At 34.2% G+C, this 21,232-nt stretch overlaps 2 protein-coding genes across 3 annotated transcripts; one reads left to right on the plus strand and one right to left on the minus strand.

The window, feature by feature from the left end:
* Positions 1–9,102: 9,102 nt before the first annotated feature.
* smim36 (small integral membrane protein 36) lies at positions 9,103–12,266 on the plus strand. Its single transcript, XM_084135854.1, has 2 exons — positions 9,103–9,619; positions 11,201–12,266. The coding sequence occupies exon 1, from the start codon at positions 9,241–9,243 to the stop codon at positions 9,550–9,552; it is 312 nt and encodes a 103-aa protein (XP_083991980.1). The 5' UTR covers positions 9,103–9,240; the 3' UTR covers positions 9,553–9,619; positions 11,201–12,266.
* Positions 12,267–14,817: 2,551 nt separating this feature from the next.
* Positions 14,818–20,653, minus strand: hlfb (HLF transcription factor, PAR bZIP family member b). Of its 2 annotated transcripts, none has more exons than XM_084135130.1 (4): positions 20,384–20,653; positions 19,277–19,606; positions 17,881–18,095; positions 14,818–16,684 (listed from the first exon to the last, which is right to left on the minus strand). In XM_084135130.1, exons 1-4 carry the CDS (start codon positions 20,481–20,483, stop codon positions 16,469–16,471), a joined length of 861 nt encoding a protein of 286 aa, XP_083991256.1. In that variant the 5' UTR covers positions 20,484–20,653; the 3' UTR covers positions 14,818–16,468. The 2 variants fall into 2 exon arrangements, with proteins under 2 accessions (XP_083991256.1, XP_083991255.1); XM_084135129.1 differs by having other exon boundaries at positions 14,818–16,687; positions 20,384–20,651.
* Between the last annotated feature and the right edge of the window lie 579 nt (positions 20,654–21,232).

Below are 21,232 nucleotides of genomic sequence, written 5' to 3' on the forward strand. Positions count from 1 at the left end.
AGGAAATATTTATGTAGTTATCCAGGAAAATGAGGGACTGCAATTATCTCACATAAACAATTCTTCATCTTCATGTTGATGTAACCAAAGAACATCTCAGCTATTTTCACCAGAGAACATGATGACTATAGCCTCAATTATATAAACCGTGCCGTTTTTGTTGCCTATTTATGAAGAATATGTAACTTAACACTGTTAATCTATAAATCCACTGTAAAAAAAAAAAAAAAAAAAAAGAAAAGAAAAAAAAGTTGAGTAAACTAAAACGTGCTTGTGGTAACTTAAACTGAATGGTTTTATTAAAGTCAATTTAAGTCAAAATTATTATATTAAAACTATAGGCTAATTGTATTGTAAATTATATTATTAAATATTATTATTATTAAATATTATAGAAATATTATGATTCACTGAATCAGTGTAAAAAATGATTTTTCTAAGTTTAATAAACCATGATTCACGAGTTCACATCTACATATAATTAATACAATAAGTTTATGCGTATTTGGCGTGCTGTCCGGGGGGAGGGCTCCGAGCTCGGAGTTAGGCCCGAACCCAAAGTACTCCCCCCAGTTGGTAAGTGTAGATAGAAATGGAAGTGTAGCTGGAACTGGAAGTGAGGAGATGGGGTGGAGGAGGGATGCTGACAATCTTTCAATGAACAGAGATAGGTCTGCTGTGAATTTATACTCTGTCATTGAGTTGATTACTGATTAATCAACAGCTGTGCATAATTTGGTTAATTATCTGAATCTGCTCCTCCCGAACTTTGTTAAATAAAACCTCATTTATTGGAAATAATCAAATAAATATTCAAATATGATTTAAAGGTGCAGTAAGAGATTTCTGAGAAACGCTGTTGAAAGTGGATTGGGAGCAGCACGACTCCCTAGTAGCCAATCAGCAGTAGGGGGCGTGTCCATTCATGATGGGGGAGGAGAGAGAGTCAAGTGGGAGATTTGAAGAAAGATTGTAGAAAGAGAGATGGCTGAGAGACATTACAACAACAACAAAAAAGATCAGAGGAATATCACTGGAAAAAGGGTTAGCCTATGATCAGGCAATGACCCAAGTGGGAGGCCTGTAGAAAGACGACAAAATTGCGTTGTTTCTGATCTATTGATTTTGCTGTTTCACACAACCAAGAGATGCTGTTCTTGTAATGTTAGCTATAGTAATTGGACAGTTTATAGTGTCATTGTTTGTCTGAAGCTGGTGTGCTGCTGGCGACTAAAACATTTCTTGCAAGTATACACTCATGGATGTTAATTTTTTGTTCCTCCCTTGTTGTTCGATCGTCATCTTCACTTTATTTTTTCTATTTTCTATTTTTTTTGAGAAGCATTATTTTCCTTCACCTCAGCCATGATAAAGTGTCATCTCTTGCATTGTATATTCGTGCATTTTGGGGGGCGGAGCAATGAAGGGAGGGGTGTGTTTGTTTGGGTGTCAACAGTGTTTCTCAGAAATCGCTTTTCTGCACATTTAAGCCTTATCTGGTGGCATTTAAAAGGTTGCATAGGGGAGGGACATAAAATACCTCTGAATATTAAACATATTGCTCAAATAATGTAATTTCATCCTGTCTTTAAAGGGTTAGTTCACCCAAAACTGAAAATACTATCAATTACTCACCCTCATGTTGTTCCAACCCCGTAAGACTTTCGTTCATCTTCAGAACATAAATTAAGATATTTTTGATGAAATCCAGAAAAGTTAGACATCGTTAAAATAGTCCAAGTGACAGTGGCTCAACCTTAAGTTTATCAAGCGACGAGAATATATTTAAACAAAAATAATGACTTTATTCAACTATTCATTTTATTCTGTGTGGGCCTCTGACGTGAGTTCACGAGAGCACCACGACGCATGCATGAGAAGTAGAGTTTAAGTATTAAGTCTAAAGTATAGTTGAATCTGTATTTTAGGGGTTTTTTTGTGCAAAAAAAGTATTTTCGTCGCTTGATAAACTTTGGTTGAGCCACTGTAGTCACTTGGACTATTTTAATGATGTCTTTACTAACTTTTCTGGACTTTTCTTTTATGAAGGAGTGAGACAGCTCTCAGATTTCATCAAAAATATCTTAATTTGTGTTCCGAAGATGAACAAAAGTCTTGTATCTCACAGGAACATTACCCTCAAAGTCAGTGACCTTGTTGCTTTTAGATAAAGATGGTGATTTGATGCTTTCACCAAGACACTTGTGTATGTCACATTTAAATATTTCCCCCCATAAATCAAACCCACTCACTCCCTGTGAATATTTCTTTCCTCTGTTAGTCACTAAAAAGACCACATGAGGGAGCTTTAACCCACACATTTCTTCAGAGACTGAAACCCGCCTTATGAAACCAGTTGAAGACTTTTCAGCAGACATGATGATAAATTATTTTCTGAGAAACTCACAGTTCTACACAGATCACAATGCATATGAGCAAGAGTCCAAGCACAGCACCCAGTTATGGGAGTGGGAAAAAGATGAAAGGCAGAGAACATTGAACATCTGTCTGTAATTGACGGCATGGCCAGGGAATCTAGGGGAGTGTGTGGCCTTGCAGCTGTGGTGCAGGGATTTGTTTTTGTTCCTTGGATACTGTGGCACCCTGGAGGCCCAGAAACTGACCCACCACAGGGACGATTCCAAAGGATGCGTGCAGTCAGTGTGTAGAGGGTTAAATATCAAGGTTGTATTTAAAGGAAGAGAAACATATTGAAGAAATAATTCATTTCCACTCCAGGGCACATATGCTTCATGTCATGGTGAGTTTCTTCTTCAGCTTCTCAGTTTGGAAAGCTTTTTTATTTATGCATTAAACTTTCTGCATGACTATATGAACTGGTAAATAATTTTACTATGTTATTTTAAAAATAGCTACTTAAATCTGTCCATGTACACTATCGTTCATAGGTTTTGTGGCTCACCAAAGCTGCATTGATCAAAAATACAGTAAAAACAGTAATATTGTGAAATATTATTTTAATTTAAAATAACTGTTTATATTTTAATATATTTAAAAAAGTAATGTATTCTTGTGATGGAAAAGATTCATTGTGAAGTGTGCAGCTTCAGTGTCACATGATCCTTCAGAAATCATTCTAATATGCTGATTTGGTGCCAAGTAACAATTTTATTATTATTACATTTGCTGCTTAATAGGCCTATTTTTGTGAATAACTATGATATGTTTTGGTTCCGGATTCATTGATGAAGAGAAAAAGGTAAAAAGAAAAGTATTTTTTTTTTGGAAACATTATTAATGTCTTTACTGACATAATTGAATGCATCATTGCTGAATAAAAGTATTATTATTGTTATTTTAATTACTGACCACAAACATTTGAACAGTTCTGTATAAAGTTCTTATTTTTCAAAACAAAATAGAAATTTAAAAAGATCATAATACAAAACAAACTGACTATATGGTATAATTTTTCATAATTATAGGATATGACTCCTGGGGAAAACCGAGGCATTAAAACAATAAATATAAATCCTGAAATTGCAATACAGTACAGTATCATACAATACAATAAAAATAATTACATAAACTACAAAAATAGAGAGAATAAAAAAGATATAGAAATAAATATACTCTGAATCTACATTTATTCATTTAATAGATACTTTTGTCCAATGCAAATCCAAAATATTATTGAACTCTTTATTTGCTAAATGTAGTGCAACATGAAAAATGCTTGTTGCAGAAGAAATTTACATACTGTATGACTGAACACGTGAATAGATAGAAATGATCAATAATGAAAAAAGATATGTACATGGATGGACAAATGAATGAATATGATAGTTCACTTAATCTAAAGACTTCTATCTTATTATGGTAATTTTTGACCTTAGAAATGCTGCTACGAACTGAATCGTCAGTAAAGAGCAAGAGGAACCAGACAAAAGTGAAGCATCCTAGCAGCTTTCACTGGACCATGAGCTCTGATCATTCTGCGCTGAAGGGTTCAGCCCTGGTTAATGGAGTAGAGCTGACGACAGCCACTGGAGGAGCGGAGGGGTCCTGCTCTCGCTGTACTCTTCCTTTCGGTGTGGTTCTCCTGATCATTGGCGTTGCAGTCACAGCGGTAGCCTACAGTTTCAGCACCCACGGATCCACCATCTCCATTCTGGGACTTCTGCTCCTCATCGGTGGACTGTTGCTTCTGGGCTTCAGTGCAGTGTGCATGAGATGCAGAAAGAGAAGAAAAATGGACAGATCGTGGGAGAGTCAGACTGACCTGGTAGAGAGTCGGAGGAATAGCTTTGATTAAAATATGCCTCGGATTGACTGAAAATGTGTTCATTTGAATCCATTTGTCATTAAAATTCAATGTTGTAAAATCAAATCAAATTTCTGATTACATTTATTTTTAAAAAGTAAAGATTTGCAGCAGGCACAATGAATGAGTTTGTTAAATGTTGGATCATTTCTGTTACAGAGTTAAATGCAGACTTTCGAGTTTTAACAGAATCAGATACATATTCATACACGCAATAAATACCCAGATTTGCATTAAACTGTACGATTCGCATGACATACTTTTGGGTTTAAAAAGACCTAAACTTTGAATGGAAATATTGGTGACTTTAAAACCAAAGCAGCACATTCATTGAGATTAGACAGATTATGCCCTGTGTCATGTATGGTTTGCATGGCCCCACTTGTGACCTCAGTTATTCTTTTTTTTTGTTTTTTTTTTGTCCATCTGGTACATTACAGTATAATCCTTGTCAAACTATAAAACTTTGGGCAGGTGGTATGTGCTAATGTTCACTGCCGTAAGCTGTAATAGATGCTTATGGACAGATCAAGACATAAATAGATGTTGCAAACCCAGATTAAAAGAAGAACAGCACTCTACTTTCTCGTCCATTAACAGGAATGTCAAACAATACTGTACCCTTGGATAACCTTGGCGTATACCACCAAATATAAAAGTTTCATTTTAAAACTTTTTTATTGTTGAGACGTGATAGAATGGCTTATTTCAAATATCATTTCATCTTTTATGTCACTTTTGTAGTGTATATTAGGCTATATGGGCTATACATATACTAAATATGCCTCAACAATATATCACACAAAACATTTATGAAATATGCCCAAAAAATATATATATTTAGTTTTATTTATATTGTTTAGACTTCTTTTTAATCTTTTTTGTCACTTCTGTAGTGTCTTTATATGGTCCATATTTTGCAATATTACTATATGTGTATATGCATGTGTATTCAGTTAACAGTTGTGTTTATACATAGGCCTATATATATATATATATATGTTGTTGGAGCATAAACAACATCTACAAATTTACGATGCTCAAAGCTTCGATGCAATCGCTTTTTCTTTTTTCTTTCTTTCTTTTTTTACAACAAACGGCTGGAACTACAACGAGCTTCTTCCCGCGTTGATGACATCATGAACAGAAAAATTTACATAAACCTTGCGCCTGGGAACAAAGGGAGCGTGAGGGGGTGAGGTCATGTTGGGCTGCTTTAAAGAAGAGGTTTTCACTGTTTTTTTTTTTTTACACACCGGAAAAAAGTTTGTCCTAAAGGCTGACGAACTTAGAGAAGTTAAAATGTATTTTAACACTATTCCTTAACATTACAACCTCAACGTTTGTCTGTGCACTGCACATTTTATGGAGAACAGCTTCCAGAAGAGAGTATGCAGGCTACGCACAAAAGCTTCTCCTGAAAGAAATAATTTTTCCCATTTTGTCGGGACAATCTTTTGTTTATGGATCACAACTTGTAAGTATGTCTTATTATTTGTTTGTGTTTTTTATTAAAAGTTCCAATTATAAGTTTTTTGTAGTTGCTAAGCTATGCTGTAAACGAATGGCAAAGCTTTGCCTCCGCTAGCCTACTAACTAACATTACAGTATAGGCTAGTGTTTACTTCAGCTTTGAAGCTTTTGCATGGCTGTTCACCACCCCTTAGGAAAATTATCCATGATTTTGTGATTGATTACTGTTTATTGCCATAGTTTTCCAACGAATATGATTAAATGGTGGATAACCGTACTTGCAAAGTCCGTACTTGAAATCTGGATTGACACCATTGTTGATATTTATATTTGAGTAGAGCTAGCAGTTATGAAGTGGCCTGATATTTCCCTAACACATGCTCTGCCTGCCAATCACAACACACTGGGCCAGCTAACCAATCACAGCACATTTCGTATTTAGGAAGGAGGGGCTTCATCGAATCGAAAAATCTCAGGGTTTTTTTTTACAATCAAGCATGAAAACATATTCTAGTACATCCCCCCCCCCCCCCCCCCCCCCAAAAAAAAAATCAAGACTTCTTAAAAGGGCATAATAGGACCCCTTTAAAAAAATTAACAAAAATTAAACACAAATGTGATGTTTATTCAATGTCATTTTTGCTTATTAGTATGGTTGAATTGAATAATCGAAGGTCAGCAGCAAATACATTGGTTAATAAAGTGAGATTAAATGCATAAAGTATATGTGTGCTATTTACAGTTTTTCTCAGTCGCTTTGGTGCATTTCTCACATCACTATTTACATTTGCACAACAGTTAGTTCAACCTCCACAACATTTAGTCATTTGTGCACATCATAGTAGCAGTTTCTCATTCCTTCCAACAAATTGCAAATGCTTTTGGACATGCATCAATTGCTTTCATACAACTCTCTGCTCTTTTATAACATTATCATTTGCTTATGTCATGTCAGTCAAAATGAACTATACTTGTGAATGCTGAATAGTCATTCCATATACAACTAATAGTCCTCATTTCATTGCTTGAGTCATTACATACAAAAATGTTGAACTAGTTGTCAAAATCTGTCAAGCAAATTTTACACATTTTTTTAAATATATATTTTTTTCTCCTGAAAATGTCTCCTAAATTGAACAATTTCTCTCAGGTGAATCTCAGCTTTCACTGATGAGGAACGTCTGGATGTGCATGAATGATTACAGTACTATGTATGTTGTATGTTCAGTTCCAATATGTACTGCAGTATTGTTTACAGTTGTGCACAGCTCTACCTAAAGGGAGTTTATGTTTGTTGTAAATAAGGGTGTATTTTTTCTTTTGCACAATGCTGTGAACAAATTAGAATTGCAAAGAGCATATGCAGTAAAATTGTGAAACATACATATTCAGTGTCTTGTACTCAGTTACCTCACTATATACAGTAATGTGTAACTTTACTGTATTTTTCAAATGGCTGTGCAAATAGTATATAGTGCTGTCTTGAGCATTTTCAGGTAGTGTCACCAAGATCATACTTTTTTGCATTGGAAAACATTTACAGAGTAAACTGTCATAATGAAAACATGACAAAGCCATTTGACTATCTTGTTCATAAACAATGGTGTCAGGACTTTTCACTTGATGACACTGACACTTCCATTGACATGAATACTTGCTTTTGAGGAATGAGCTATCCATTTTGAGCAAGTGACACGCTTTTTCAGGTTATCAACTAGGTTTTGCAGTTTGTACTAATTGTTTTGAGAACTGCAATAACTGTTGTGCAAATGTAAATAGTGATGTGAGAAATGCACCAAAGCGACTGAGAAAAACTGTAACATTTAATTATTGCAGGTTTGTGTGGTTTTCTGAGTTTGCATTTGGTTGTTTTTAATCATTTTGAGGAATACTGAATCAGTTTTTGTGCAAGTGAGATGAGTAAATGCTCACATTTAGTCTATAACTACAATAACCATCATGTTTACTCAGCGTCTCAGCACACACAATGCGTCTGTACTTACTTCTGATTCCTCTCAACATGGAGACAAGTTACTTAGATATTTTTTTTGTAAATTTAAAAGTAGCGCATTACTTTACTAGTTACTTGAAAAAAGTAATCTGATTACATAATTCACATTACTTGTAATGCATTACCCCAACAATATATATATATATATATATATATATATATATATATATATATATTAACATTTATGACATATGCTAAATGTTACATTTTCCCAAAATACCTCCACACATAACCTTAAATCTGCTTTTTGGCTCCAGTGTTATGTCACCATCTATTAACATGTCATAACTGTTAGCCACTCACCCAAAAACTCTCAAAGTGCTTTATGTTTTATTTAATCATCATATATAATTATTAATACAAAAGTATTTTATTATAATTAAATAAAAATTGAAAATTAAAAACCCATAAAACTAGAAAACTAGAGTGCAAAATGCCACAAAATTTAAAATACCTCCAAAAGCAGTATTAAATCTGCTTTTTGGCATCTGTTTTACACCACAGTCCATTTATGATGACATAAAACAGTCTATTTCTTAGACTCTTTCAGCCAACTCTGTCCCAAACACTTGAAGTATGCCTTACATTAAATAATTATATATGATTTTGTATGCACATTATTGTGTTTTTTTAATGAAACTCTACTGAATGACACAAATAAGGAAAAATCCATAAAAATGATGAATGCCAAAATTATTTATACTTAATTAAGTTATTAAATATACTTAATTAAGTTATATTTTCCCAAATTACCTTCAAAAACAACATTAGTATGCTTTTTGGCTTCGGTATTATGTCATGTCCATTTATAAAGACATACCATAACCAGTAGCCACTTTTAATTAACACTGTCTCAAATTCTTATTATGCTTTAAATACAAAATATAAATTATTATTATGTAAAAAATATCTTGATTAAACAAAACAAAAAATCCAGAAAAATAAATGCAAAGTGTGTGTGGGAGGTGGATGCATAGGCTATTCCATTTTCCGAAAATACCTCCACACACATTAAATCTGCTTTTTGGCTTGAGTGTTATGTCACGGTCCATTATAATGACATAACTAAAAGTCGTTCATTACACAATACTCAGTGAAATCCCACATTGACGTGCTTCTGAAAGGACACGAGGTGGGACATGCTAAAAATTCTACTCCACCCTTTCACCGCTTCTACATAATTTGTCCAAATCCATCTTGCAATGTGCAGTTGGCAAAATTAAAATGGCAGCTTAAGCTATTAAAGTGAGCAGCTTTTAATCATTGGCTGCAGGAATTTAAGGTTGGTGGACTAGAAGGGGAGGGATTAAAGTCTCTGAGCGGCAGAGCGACATCTCCACTCTGATCTCGGCACAGGGCCCTGCTGGTGCTCGTCGGGGGTATCCCTGCTACTGCGCGCTTAGCCTGAAGAGCCCGAGTCCATGGTGCCCACGTTTCCCTCAGAGCGCGGAGTCAGGGATGCAGCGTCGCCATGGGTTTCATGGAGTTTTACCTGGAGATTGATCCAGTCACTCTAAACCTCATCATCCTCATCGCCAGCTACGTGATCTTGCTTCTGGTCTTTCTCATCTCTTGCATCCTGTACGACTGCCGGGGGAAAGACCCTACCAAGGAGTACGTCTCCGAGCCCCCCGCCCCACAGCAACAGTCTCCCATCCGGCTCGTTGTGATGCAGAACTCCCCGGCCTCATCGCGTTATAATGAGCAGAACAACACAGCTTCCTCTAACTTCGCACATCTGACCCCTGACATCATGCGCGAGAAGAGGAGCACGCTGGTCTGAGCATCCAGAGTGAATCTCTCGGACATTCAAACCTCTAGAAGTTAATGAATGCTAAAAACTGAAACAGGTAAGAAACTATTCCTTCTCACTGACCTGAATACATGACCCATTTAATGCACATTTCAATTTTTGTCCAAGGTGATGTCATTTATACTATTTCTGCATATGATTTATAATATGAATTTTTTTTTGTTTCTTTGTTTGTTTTTTTAATAAGGATACTAAAATCAAGACATGTTTTACATACTGACATTATTCAGTCTATACATTATTCAGTATGCAAACAAAACTCACAGACATATTCCATTTCCAGGATTGTCAAAGTGCATGACTAGATGAATTGTTTAGAATTTATAACCATTAACAGGAAGAAGGCATCTGGTTGCACAGGGATTAACTTCAGCAACATCAAGTGTCTGTGCTATTGCATCATCATCCGAGTAAACATACAAACCAAAATGGTCGTAGTGACGGCAGTGTTTTACGCACTATGGTCTTTACTTTATCCAGATAAGATGGTTATGTAAATATGATATTGTGTACAATTTAATTGAATGGCGAAATGCGAGGGGGGGGGGGGGGGAGGGGGGGGGGGGATAGTACAATACAATATCATTATTGTAATAATGTTACAATAAACATAACATTATTATTGTTATGGTCATTTTACATTACAACTTTAGCTTATGTTGTGATTTTGATTTAATACTAAGAGAATGACTACCGACACACACTAAACCATTCAATACACATTATCTGCTTTTTTGTGTGCGGATGCATGGATGGATGGATGGATGGATGGATGGATGGATGGATGGATGGATGGATAGATAGATAGATAGATAGATAGATAGATAGATAGATAGATAGATAGATAGATAGATAGATAGATAGATAGATAGATAGATAGATAGATAGATAGATAGATGCTTCAAATAATCTTTTGTTGATTTGAACTTAGGCTATATAAAAGCAGCAGCCATTATTTTATATAGCCAATAGCCAGAGAATATGATTTTGACAGACTAATAAACTACAGCACATCTACAGGTGTATCATGTCTGCAATATTCGATTATAGTAATTAGCCTTAATATCATCTATGATCTCATTTGAATGGTAATCAAAAAAAGTTGCTAAATTTGAATAAGGACCAGTGCAAGTTTTTATTTCTCAGATAATAGTTTTATGATTAACCCATTAAAGACAACCAAACAAACCATTAACATTTTTCAATTAAAGTTACATTTAAAATTGTCATTGGTAATGTCAATCTGGGCTGTTCATGTGCATTTCTGCTGACATCACAGTAACGTAATATGAATTTTCCTGCTCATAACCTGTTGATTTCCTCATTTCTAACTGATATCTTTGTCTAGAACTAGTTACTGTAAAATACACTGCAAAGAACAAACTATATGTGAAATAACACGTTTGCTGTGGTCAACAGTGCAAGAATTGCTAATATGAACATATTGTTTTTCTCTTGATCTCCATATACTGTACCCGTTTAAAGAGACAGCGTTCATCATTAGAATTACGTAACGTGACCCTCTGACTTTAAACTGACAACACATCAAACAGCAGTTTGCTACTGAAGGCGAGGTCAATAAAACACCATCTTTAATAGCTTCTCTTCTCTGTTTCAGAGCATCCATCTGCATTCATTAGTTTATTGTGGACAATTTCATCATGGAAATGGAGTTATTTTATCCTCTGGACACTGGATGGAGGCCGGTAGAAGACACATGTGCATGCCTAAACAGAGCTAATGTCTGGACACGTGTACAGTCACAATGTTGTCTGTAGTAAAAATGACGTGATTATGCAGCTTTGTTAAAAGCATAAATGTTGCCCATGTAGTGTACAACACTAAGTATATAACTTATAGATTTCGAATGTGTCTGTTGTGAAGTTTGAATGTGTGTGTGTTTGTAAACTTATAGGTATATTATAAAGGATACATTTACAATAATTGTTTCACAGTAAAAACAAATTCATTCCACACTGATGAATCCACTTGGCTGAATGCATATCATCAGGCATAAATCATAATCTATGCATTGCATTTCTTTTTTCAAAGCAACTTATTTTGCATTCAGTATATTCATTTTGCCATGTACTGTATGTATTCCCCAGGAATCAAATGCTGCTGAGCAATATATTGCAAATGCAATATATTCATGAAGTATAATAATAATAATAATAATAATAATAAAAGTAATAATAATGATGCTATCATGAACAAACAATGAGCAATATATTTTTTACAAGCATTAATTAACCTTTGTTAATGTAAGTTAATAAAACATTTATCTTTTAATGTTCATGTTAGTTGACAGTGCTAATGTATGAACTTTTGATCTTAAAAATATATTAGTAAATGTTGGCTTAACATTAACCAAGATTAATAAATGCTGTAAAAGTATTGTTCATTGTTTGTTCTTGTAAACTAGTTAAGTAATGTTAACAAATGAAACCTTATTGAAAAGTCTAAAGATGATGATAATAATAATTGTTATTTTCTGGGGGGAAAAAGTTACAAATTAATATATAATCTTTTTTGTGTTCATTTTAAAAATATATAGATTTTTGTTTTACCAAATTGTTTGTCAATCAAGTGGTAAAAGTGGTGATTAATTCCTATTTTCACTAATATAACATACATAAAACTCATGTATTCTCTATTGGTGAATAAAGCAAATTATTATTTTATTTTTTACTTGTGCATGTTTTTGTTTCATGTATCAGCGTGGTAAGAGCTGTGATAAAAAAACAACTGAGCAAATCTTGAATAATTTTAATAATTCCTAACTGAATTGGAATTTACAGAGAAAGCAGGTATGGCATAAAAAGGAACACTGGCCCTCAGTCGATCAGGGTCAGTTATCCTGTGTTCGCCATGAGTTGGAGAGGGACAGTGGTGGAGGACAGTGCAAGGCTTGTAATTCTTGTTGCCTGCCCTTCCTTTCAGATGGATTACAGCCAGGCTGAATGCAGGCTGGGATTAATGTTAGATCCCAATCTGCTCCCTCTGCATTTACAAATGGCTTTATATAACTCCTAGTCTATTTGATAAATGCCACATAATCCCAGAGGAAGTCATCTGTGTGTCTCGTTTAGGCCACACCCAGAAGCAGCACGTACTGATCAGATCTGAACACATGTCATTGCAGGAGTGTGTGTAGTGACCATCATGCTGTTGACAGGAAGCTCATTTTACAACATGCAAAAGGTTTAGACAGAGAGAGAGCTTGTCTTATTGCGTGCATGTCAAAGGGATGTACTGCATAGCTCCATATTTTCTGGAACGGAATTATTGTCTATATTTCTGTATGGCCTACTTTGTGTTTTACTAATAAATCTCATATAGGCCTACTGTGTATATTATCATAATTATATATATATATATATATATATATATATATATATATATACATACACTGTATTAACAATTTGAATATTTAAATATTTTCATTAAAAACATACATATATATATATATATATATATATAGGCTATATATATATATATATATATATATATATATATATATATATACCAGTCAAAAGTTTGGAAACAGTACTATTTTTAATGTTTTTGAAAGAAGTCTCTTATGCTCATCAAGCCTGCAGTTAAAAAAACTAAAAACTAAAAAAAACAGTAATATTATGAAATATTATTACAATTTAAAATAATGGTTCTCTTTTTCAATATACTTTAAAATGTAATTTATTTTTGTGATGCAAAGCTGAATTTTCATCAGCAAGTACTCCAGTCTTTGGTGTCTTATCCTTCAGAAATCATTCTAATATGATGATTTGATACTCAGTTATTATCAATGATGGAAACAGTTGTGCTGTTTAATATATTTTTTTGGAATACTTTTTGAAAAACAGCATTTATTCAAAATAAAAACATTTCTAACAATATAAATCGTTACCATCACCTTTTATCAATTTAACGCATCCTTGTTGAATTAAAGTACTAATTTTTAAAAAAAAAAAAAACTATTGTTCCCAAACTTTTGAACGGTAGTGTATATTGTTACAAAAGATTTCTATTCTAAATAAATACAGTTCTTTTTAACTTTTTATTCATCAAATAATCCTGAAAAAAGTATCTCAGGTTATAAAAAAAATATTAAGCAGCACAACTGTTTCCAACATTGATCATAAATCAGCATATTAGAATGATTTCTGAAGGATCATAAGACACCAAAGACTGGAGTACTTGCTGATGAAAATTCAGCTTTGCATCACAAAAATAAATTGCATTTTAAAGTATATTAAAAAAGAGAACCATTATTTTAAATTGTAATTGTTTTTTAACTGCAGGCTTGATGAGCATAAGAGACTTCTTTCAAAAACATTAAAAATAGTAGTGTTTCCAAACTTTTGACTGGTACTGTATATATATAATGTAAAGATTTAAATATTCAAATATATATTTAAATATAAGTATAATTCTTTAGTAATAATATTGAAATGTTTAAAGTATATATATATATAATTTTTTTCATAAAAAATGTAAATAAAAAATATGAAATGTTTATATACATTTAGTATATTTTTTACATTTTTAATTAGATTTTTATTTTAAAATTAATTTAATTAAAATGTTCTATGTCTTTAACATATATATATATATATATATATATATATATATATATATATACTTTAAACATTTAAATATTATTATTAAAGAATTATACTTAAATATATATTTAACAATTTGAATCTTTAAATCTTTAAATTACACACACACACACACACACACACACACACACGCATATATATATATATATGCATACTTTTCAAATATATATTATCTACAATACTGATACATCTGTTGTTGGTGATGACAGTGATGATGATGTGTATAAAAGAGGAAAACGAATATTTTGTAACACTAATGACGGAGCATTGACAACATCTGTTTAGACCTTAGACTAGAGACAAACATGCCTTTTTGGATAGGCATTGCGCTCTAGTGGTACGATTGAGAATAACAACTACAATTCTTCGATCCTTCAGCATCCCACAGTGTTTTTTGCAATTATTTGACGCCTAATGCAAATCTTTAAAGAAAGACTTCAAATATTTATAGTATAACACATTTATAATTCACTCATTAAACGCAACATCATCAAATATCAGCTTTTCAAAAGCTTTTTATTTTCATTAACAGGAAAAAGGAACCAAAAAGGACCACAACAGACAACATATTTAAAATATTGGAGTCAAATAATCATCTGAAGAAAGACTGTTAAAATTAAACATGCTGTAATTTAATATATTTAATATAAAAAACATTTTGTTTGTTGAAATACACAATTAACAACATTGTATGAGGCCAAGAATAAAATTATTTTACCAAGTTTGGCAAACACACATTAATATCATATTTCATGGTTGTACATCACAACCATACAGTATTAACAATATAATTTAACAACAAAAGAAACATGAAAAAAGTTTCGTTATTGATGCACTTAAAATGCATGTGTAAGAATAGACAAAAAAGGTAAAGTTCATAGTTCTAAATATTTTATATTAATGCCCATATACAGTTACCTGTAGAATTTTGAACTTTTTCATATAGTTTGATGCATATATAAATATACAGTATACATCAAATTACATAAAAATCAATTCATATGAAAATACTGTGCAAAAACAAGAATAACTTTGTAAAAACATTGAATATGACAATATTATTGTAATTTCATATAATTTGGTCTGTAGTAAAGAGTAATAGACATAAAATAACACCGTACATCGACATTCATTTCACAACTCCCCAACAAAAGGCAAGATATCTGTTTCAATACACTTTATATAGGCCTATAAGCCCTGAATAGGCCCTGTTCCACCCTTCCCACACTTTTGGATTTAAAAAAGCTAATCAATATAGTGTGGACTTTTTAACTGAAAGAACCCTTTTCACACTTCCGGGGTTCTCAGAAGCGGAAGTCGTCATAGTTGTGTAAACTTCTATTGTATTTGCATTTGCTCTAATAGCAAAAGAAAAAAAAAATCCACAATAGCGTTTCCTCGACTTTCCAAAAAGAAAAGAAAAAAAAGAGATTGATTGCAGCAGTCAGAAGAGAGAAAGATGTCAAATTTGCCATCACTCCCCCTTGCAGCAGTTTTTTTATAGTATAGTATAGCGTTATAAGAAAAAAAAATAAAAAATTAAACGTTACTATTTGCAGTGTTGATAACTGCGGATCATCATCACGGTCCGTGAAAAGGGTCCGTTATCAACTAAGACAAACCAGTTTATCTTTCATATTCACTGAACTGAAAGTCCATTTACCACATTCACTGAACAAACACCTACTGGTTCATAATAAAATAACAGCCAATTTTAATCACACTCTATGTGGCACAGATTTCCAGAACCGTTATTTCATTACGCTTTGGATGTACAGTAAGCAACTTGATTGTCTGTTTTCTAATAAGGATAGGCTATACATATATTTAGTAATTATGAATTTGTTTCAAACTCTCAAATCTTGCTACATTCTGTTCTGTCTGTGAGAATAATGTCTTGGACACAAAATGCCTAAAGCAGCTTTGCACATGTACCTCCTCTCTCATACACAGCATACATGCGAGTCTGTAGGAGCAGATCTGACTGCTAAATCATGACTAATCCAGGCAAACGTCAGTGGACAAATGCTACAGCACACTAAAATAATGAGTAACACGGTTGGCAAACAATGATGGCTTTGTTTGCGATGACAAATAGAGAAAGAGAATGAGAGATCTCTACAAGATCTCACACAATGAAACGTTTAGGCCTTCTAAGGTGCCGAGAACAAACTGAGGTGAGGGCCGGCTGGAAAACAGGCCCAGCGGACCTTATCCATGAATATTGTCCTTCGAATTGGAACTTCAGGACCCGTGGAGTCTCACAGGGTGCCATGCCGAGCTTCATACTTGGTTAAGATGTTTTTGCACCGCCCGAGCTCTTTCCGTATGTCGGCAACTTCCTGTCGGAGAGCAGCGTTCTCTTTCTCCAGGAAACCAGCCCGGATGGCAATCTGATTTTCTTTTAGGCGCCGAGCGTCCCGTGACCTCTTGGCGGCCACGTTGTTCTTTCTGCGCCGTGCCCAGTATTTGTCGTCCTGCTCAAATTATGCAGAAAAAAAAGGGTGGGGAAGAGACAGGAGCGCCTAGTTACATTATGTCAAGATTATTTAATGGTTACATGTTAACCTGACAAAGCCTACTGTATAACTGACATGCACATTTCTAAGGCCTCTAAGATATAAACATGATCACAATTTCACCTTCAGGTTGGAGTATGTATGTTTTTTTATAAAGTTAACGTGAGAATAAATGTTATATTGTTAGAAATATTTCAAGAATCCCTGTAGGTTTGGGTTTACTTGATTATCCATACATCATGTAGAAATGAGAGTATTAAATATGAAAATGTTATTATTTATTATTTTTATTATCTCTCAATCACTGTATTGCATTTCATTATGTTTCGCTCCAACAGTAAAAACTATAAAGCTTTGGTCATAAAACTAAGTACTATTTAAATATCATCTTACTAAGACATATTATTGCGAAATATAGAGTGACGGCTCATATTTATATACGTTTTATGTAAGTATCTGCTTTACATTACATACATCTGCTTTAAGTATTGATTTACATTACAAGTTACTTAACTGCACCAAATTGCATATTTTTGCTGAATTTTGGCCAGTGAATTTTTTTTCCCTAACTCAAATATTCTGCTATATCATATTACATAAGCCATAAAAGCCTGATGTATCAAATATGATCCTCGGCAAAAACCTCATTTAAACTTTTCAAATTTTTTTATCTAAAGGTTCAATAAATAGTTCCATTTAACAAAAAATATATTTTTGACTATTACTGCATATGTCAGGCTTTACAGGGCTAATAGTAACTGTAAATTCAAATTGATATGAACAGATAATTATGACAAACCATACTTATGTTTAACAGGGCGAGCACGAGAGAAAACCGTCCGTCATTGTGACAGCAAGTTTTCTCTCGCATTTGCTGCCGTGCAATCAGCTTTGAGCAATTTACTACTCTGCAAAGCTGGGGAGGGATCCACTTTTATTTGAACAAATTAAAAAAGGCAAATCCTTTAATCCCAAATGCGACAGAACTGGAGTGATCCCAGGAAGAAAATGGAGGATCACGTGGTGCCAGGCCGCAGAAGGATGAATGAACAGAGATAAGCTTCTTAGCAAGAGCCTGTTGCCCAGCTGGTCAATGGGTGAAAAGAGTCACCAAACATACACTTTTAGGGGCTGAATAACTTGACCCAAGTTACCTTCATATCATCAGAAATGAAGATTTTGCGTGCTTTCTTGATCATAGGCTGAGGTTTCAGCTCCTCTTCCGAGAACTTGCATTTCCGTGGGTCGAAAACCTCCTGGCCCGGGACGCTGGACAGAGCGAGGTCTGCCGGATCGGGCTCGTAGTTCACTGGTATCTGAAGGGCCTCCGGGTCTATAGGACTTGGCGTGTTACGTGATGGAGGCAAAACTGAAAGAGAGAGAAGAAAAAAAAGATGTATTGTAGACGCGGTGGCAGAAGTGTAATTTAGTGGTAATGTATTGTAACTAATGGTGAAAAGGCTGTCATGAGCATTTCAGTCCACTAGGTGGTGCACCAGACATTCATAAATGAAGTACAAATCAAAAGCTGGCAGTACAATCTTTTTTGCCAGGATAAAACCTTTTTCTGGAAAGCATTTCATATTTTCATCCTGTGTCCATTTTAGCAGATTTTTTTAAATAATAATTTTAGTTGACATAAGGTTTTCCACAAAACTATGTTTGGATGTCGCGCAGCAAATGCTCAGACTAGGAAACTATGCATCTGTCTCCAAACATTAGTCAGTGGTCAGTTTACTTGTAAGTTTTCAGAGTTTCAACACAAATTTCTTCAGTTAACATTCAAATTAGTCAAAAAATCTAATTTCTAATCAATTTGATATTTTTGATATTCAATAAATTGATCAGATTATTTTTTAAATGGATTTTAAAGACCGAACTGAACGAGATCAGTGATTTACCTGATACTAAATCCACAATTCCAAAACGACATACAGTTTACATAAAGTTTTATATAAAACTATGTTTAAATGTTGCACACCAAATGCTCAGACTAAAAGAGTCATCGGTTTGCAAATTCTAGTCAGTGGAAAATGACATTATAGGCTAGTCAGAGATTTCCATTCACATATGAATTCCATTCAAAAGCTTGCAATGGGTGGGAAAGTTTTTACATTTGACAACTTATTTTTCATAAGAAAAAGCCCACAACCCACGTATAAAAACACTTCGCTCAAAAATCCTAATTTTCTCTTCTCCACAAAAGCCTCTCATTTTTTCATTGGGCTTTCTTTTCCAAAATACGACTTCACACAGTCTTGCCTGTCACCACGCTGGATACTATTTATGATCTTATCTGTATATTATCATCTATAAGCTTATAAGTAACCTTGTTCTTTGAATATTAAAGTAGAACAGAAATTCAGAATAATATGGGTAAGAATAGAAACAGAGCAATACGGAGGCTGACACACTAAACTGCATGTGCTTCCCATTTGCACCCACACACTGTCATATTTATATAGTGACATCTGACCCAGCTTAACATCATTTTGAAGGGTTGTTTTTAATCTATAGAGTGGATCTGCTGGGTCTAAAGGGACACAGTACCTGTCCTGCCCGGGCTGTGGAGGCAGTTCTGAGGAACCATGCCCGCGTGGATGGAGGTGATGGCCCGGCTGCTGAGGTCCATGACTGAGATGGGGGTCTGTGGCATTGAAGCCTGCTGATGCTGCTGGTGGAGGCTCTGGTCATGCTGTGCGGGACTGGAGGGGATGCCATTTTCAGAGAGGAACTCCTCAAGGTCCATATACTCCAACTGAAAGCTGTCTCCATCATAAGACAATGTTTTATCCCAAAGCGTTGGCCCTAAGAAAGCCGACTGTGGAGCGTTTCTCTCTTCTTCTAGCTTTTTCACCTTCTCTCTCTCCTTCCCATAGCCTGTAAGGATATTACCATTAGTTACAGTAACACATCAACGTTTGATACATCCAAATTCAAAGAGCTTTTTTAAAATAAAAATGTATAGAATAGCTAAAAAAGGATTTGTAAGTGCTTTTTTTAATTTTTAATTAATACAATTTTAAGTGACTGTTCTTAGCTGCAACCTCAGCAATGCAAAGTAAAAAGAAATCCACTCATTAACATTGAAAATTTTATTCCCGTTTTACTTGGTTTCACAAGTTTTCAGAGTTTCAACTCAAATTTCTTCATTGTTAATATTCAAATTGTTGGTTAAACTGAATTTTTAACCGAGTAATATTAATTAACTACAAGTTGCTATAGAGTTATAATTAGGGTTAAGGTTTGGTTTAGGATTAGTTACTTGCAATTATGCGTAATTTATTACTAAAGTAAGTAGGCTGCATGCATTAACGTGTAACTGCATCACCTTTAGAAAGTGACCACATTGTTCAAAAAAAGTAATTAGATTTTAAAGCACTGTCTTTAATGCCATTCAATTTTCCATCATGTATTTTTAAAAATTATTATTCAGAACAAGATATGTGATGTCTCTGTTAGTGAAGTTTATTCATTAATGCGAGAGACACTTTAACGACGGATAACACAAGAAAAAGAGTTAAATAAATCTTCAAAAGAGCAAAAACCAATAGCTATTTATTCTGTATATCACAGCAGGAATCGGACGACAGCTCCTAACAGTAAGGTCAATAAAATGATTATTCTTCAGTGTAACAAAGCGAAAGCTTCGATCACCTTCATCTTGCCCAGGTAGTTTCAGAGGTTTTTCCAGGAGCGCCTTCAAAACGCCGTGAGTTTGCGGAGGTAGGAACGCTGAATGCAGTGGTCTGGACATAATCACTGTTATTCCGTGCGAAAAGTATTGGTGAAAAATTGAACTGAAATTAAGGGCTCTATGTAACAGGTAAATAAGCTTTCATTCGTCTGAGAACGACAAGTGAAAGAACCAGCTCTACAGCACCAGCATAGGTGGCTTTAAGTGCGTGAGTGTATGTGTGTGTGTGTAAGAAATGTGATGATCATCACCATGTGTCAAGAGTGAGGCGAGTGACGTCAAACAATAAGAGGCGGGGCCACCCTTTCGCTCCACTTGCTAGCTGGCAGTTTAGAGACTGTGTTGCCATATCCTCTTGTCATAATTTTTTATAATTTATCTTATGTTAAAATGTCTGCTAAATAAATAATAAATAAATGTAAATTTGATAATTAAGGCTCGTTTTAAAAAGAAAATACAATTTGAGTTCTTTAGTGTTTTAGGGTCAAAGTTGCAGAGGTGTCACCCTTTTTATCGGGGCACAAGCCTCAGTGAAACAGGTGCCCTAGTCAACTACCGTTGAACTTGATTTCACCAAGTAGGCTACAACATGTTCCTGGATCAACATCTTTTTTGATCCTAGAAAATATTCCAATCAACCAATCAGATTTGAGGGACAGGTTAACTTTTACAGTTTGTCAATCTAAGCTTACAACCAGGGTTAGCTGCTTCTACATCAGTGTAATTAAACTATCATTTCCCTAGGATTTTAGGGATAAGTTGTGGGTATGGATGAGGACAACATTTTCGGACAGGGATGTTGTTCCAGG

This window comes from Abramis brama (genome assembly GCF_963993115.1).
Source record: "Abramis brama genome assembly, chromosome: 14".
In the NCBI taxonomy this organism is placed as follows: Eukaryota; Metazoa; Chordata; class Actinopteri; order Cypriniformes; family Leuciscidae; genus Abramis; species Abramis brama.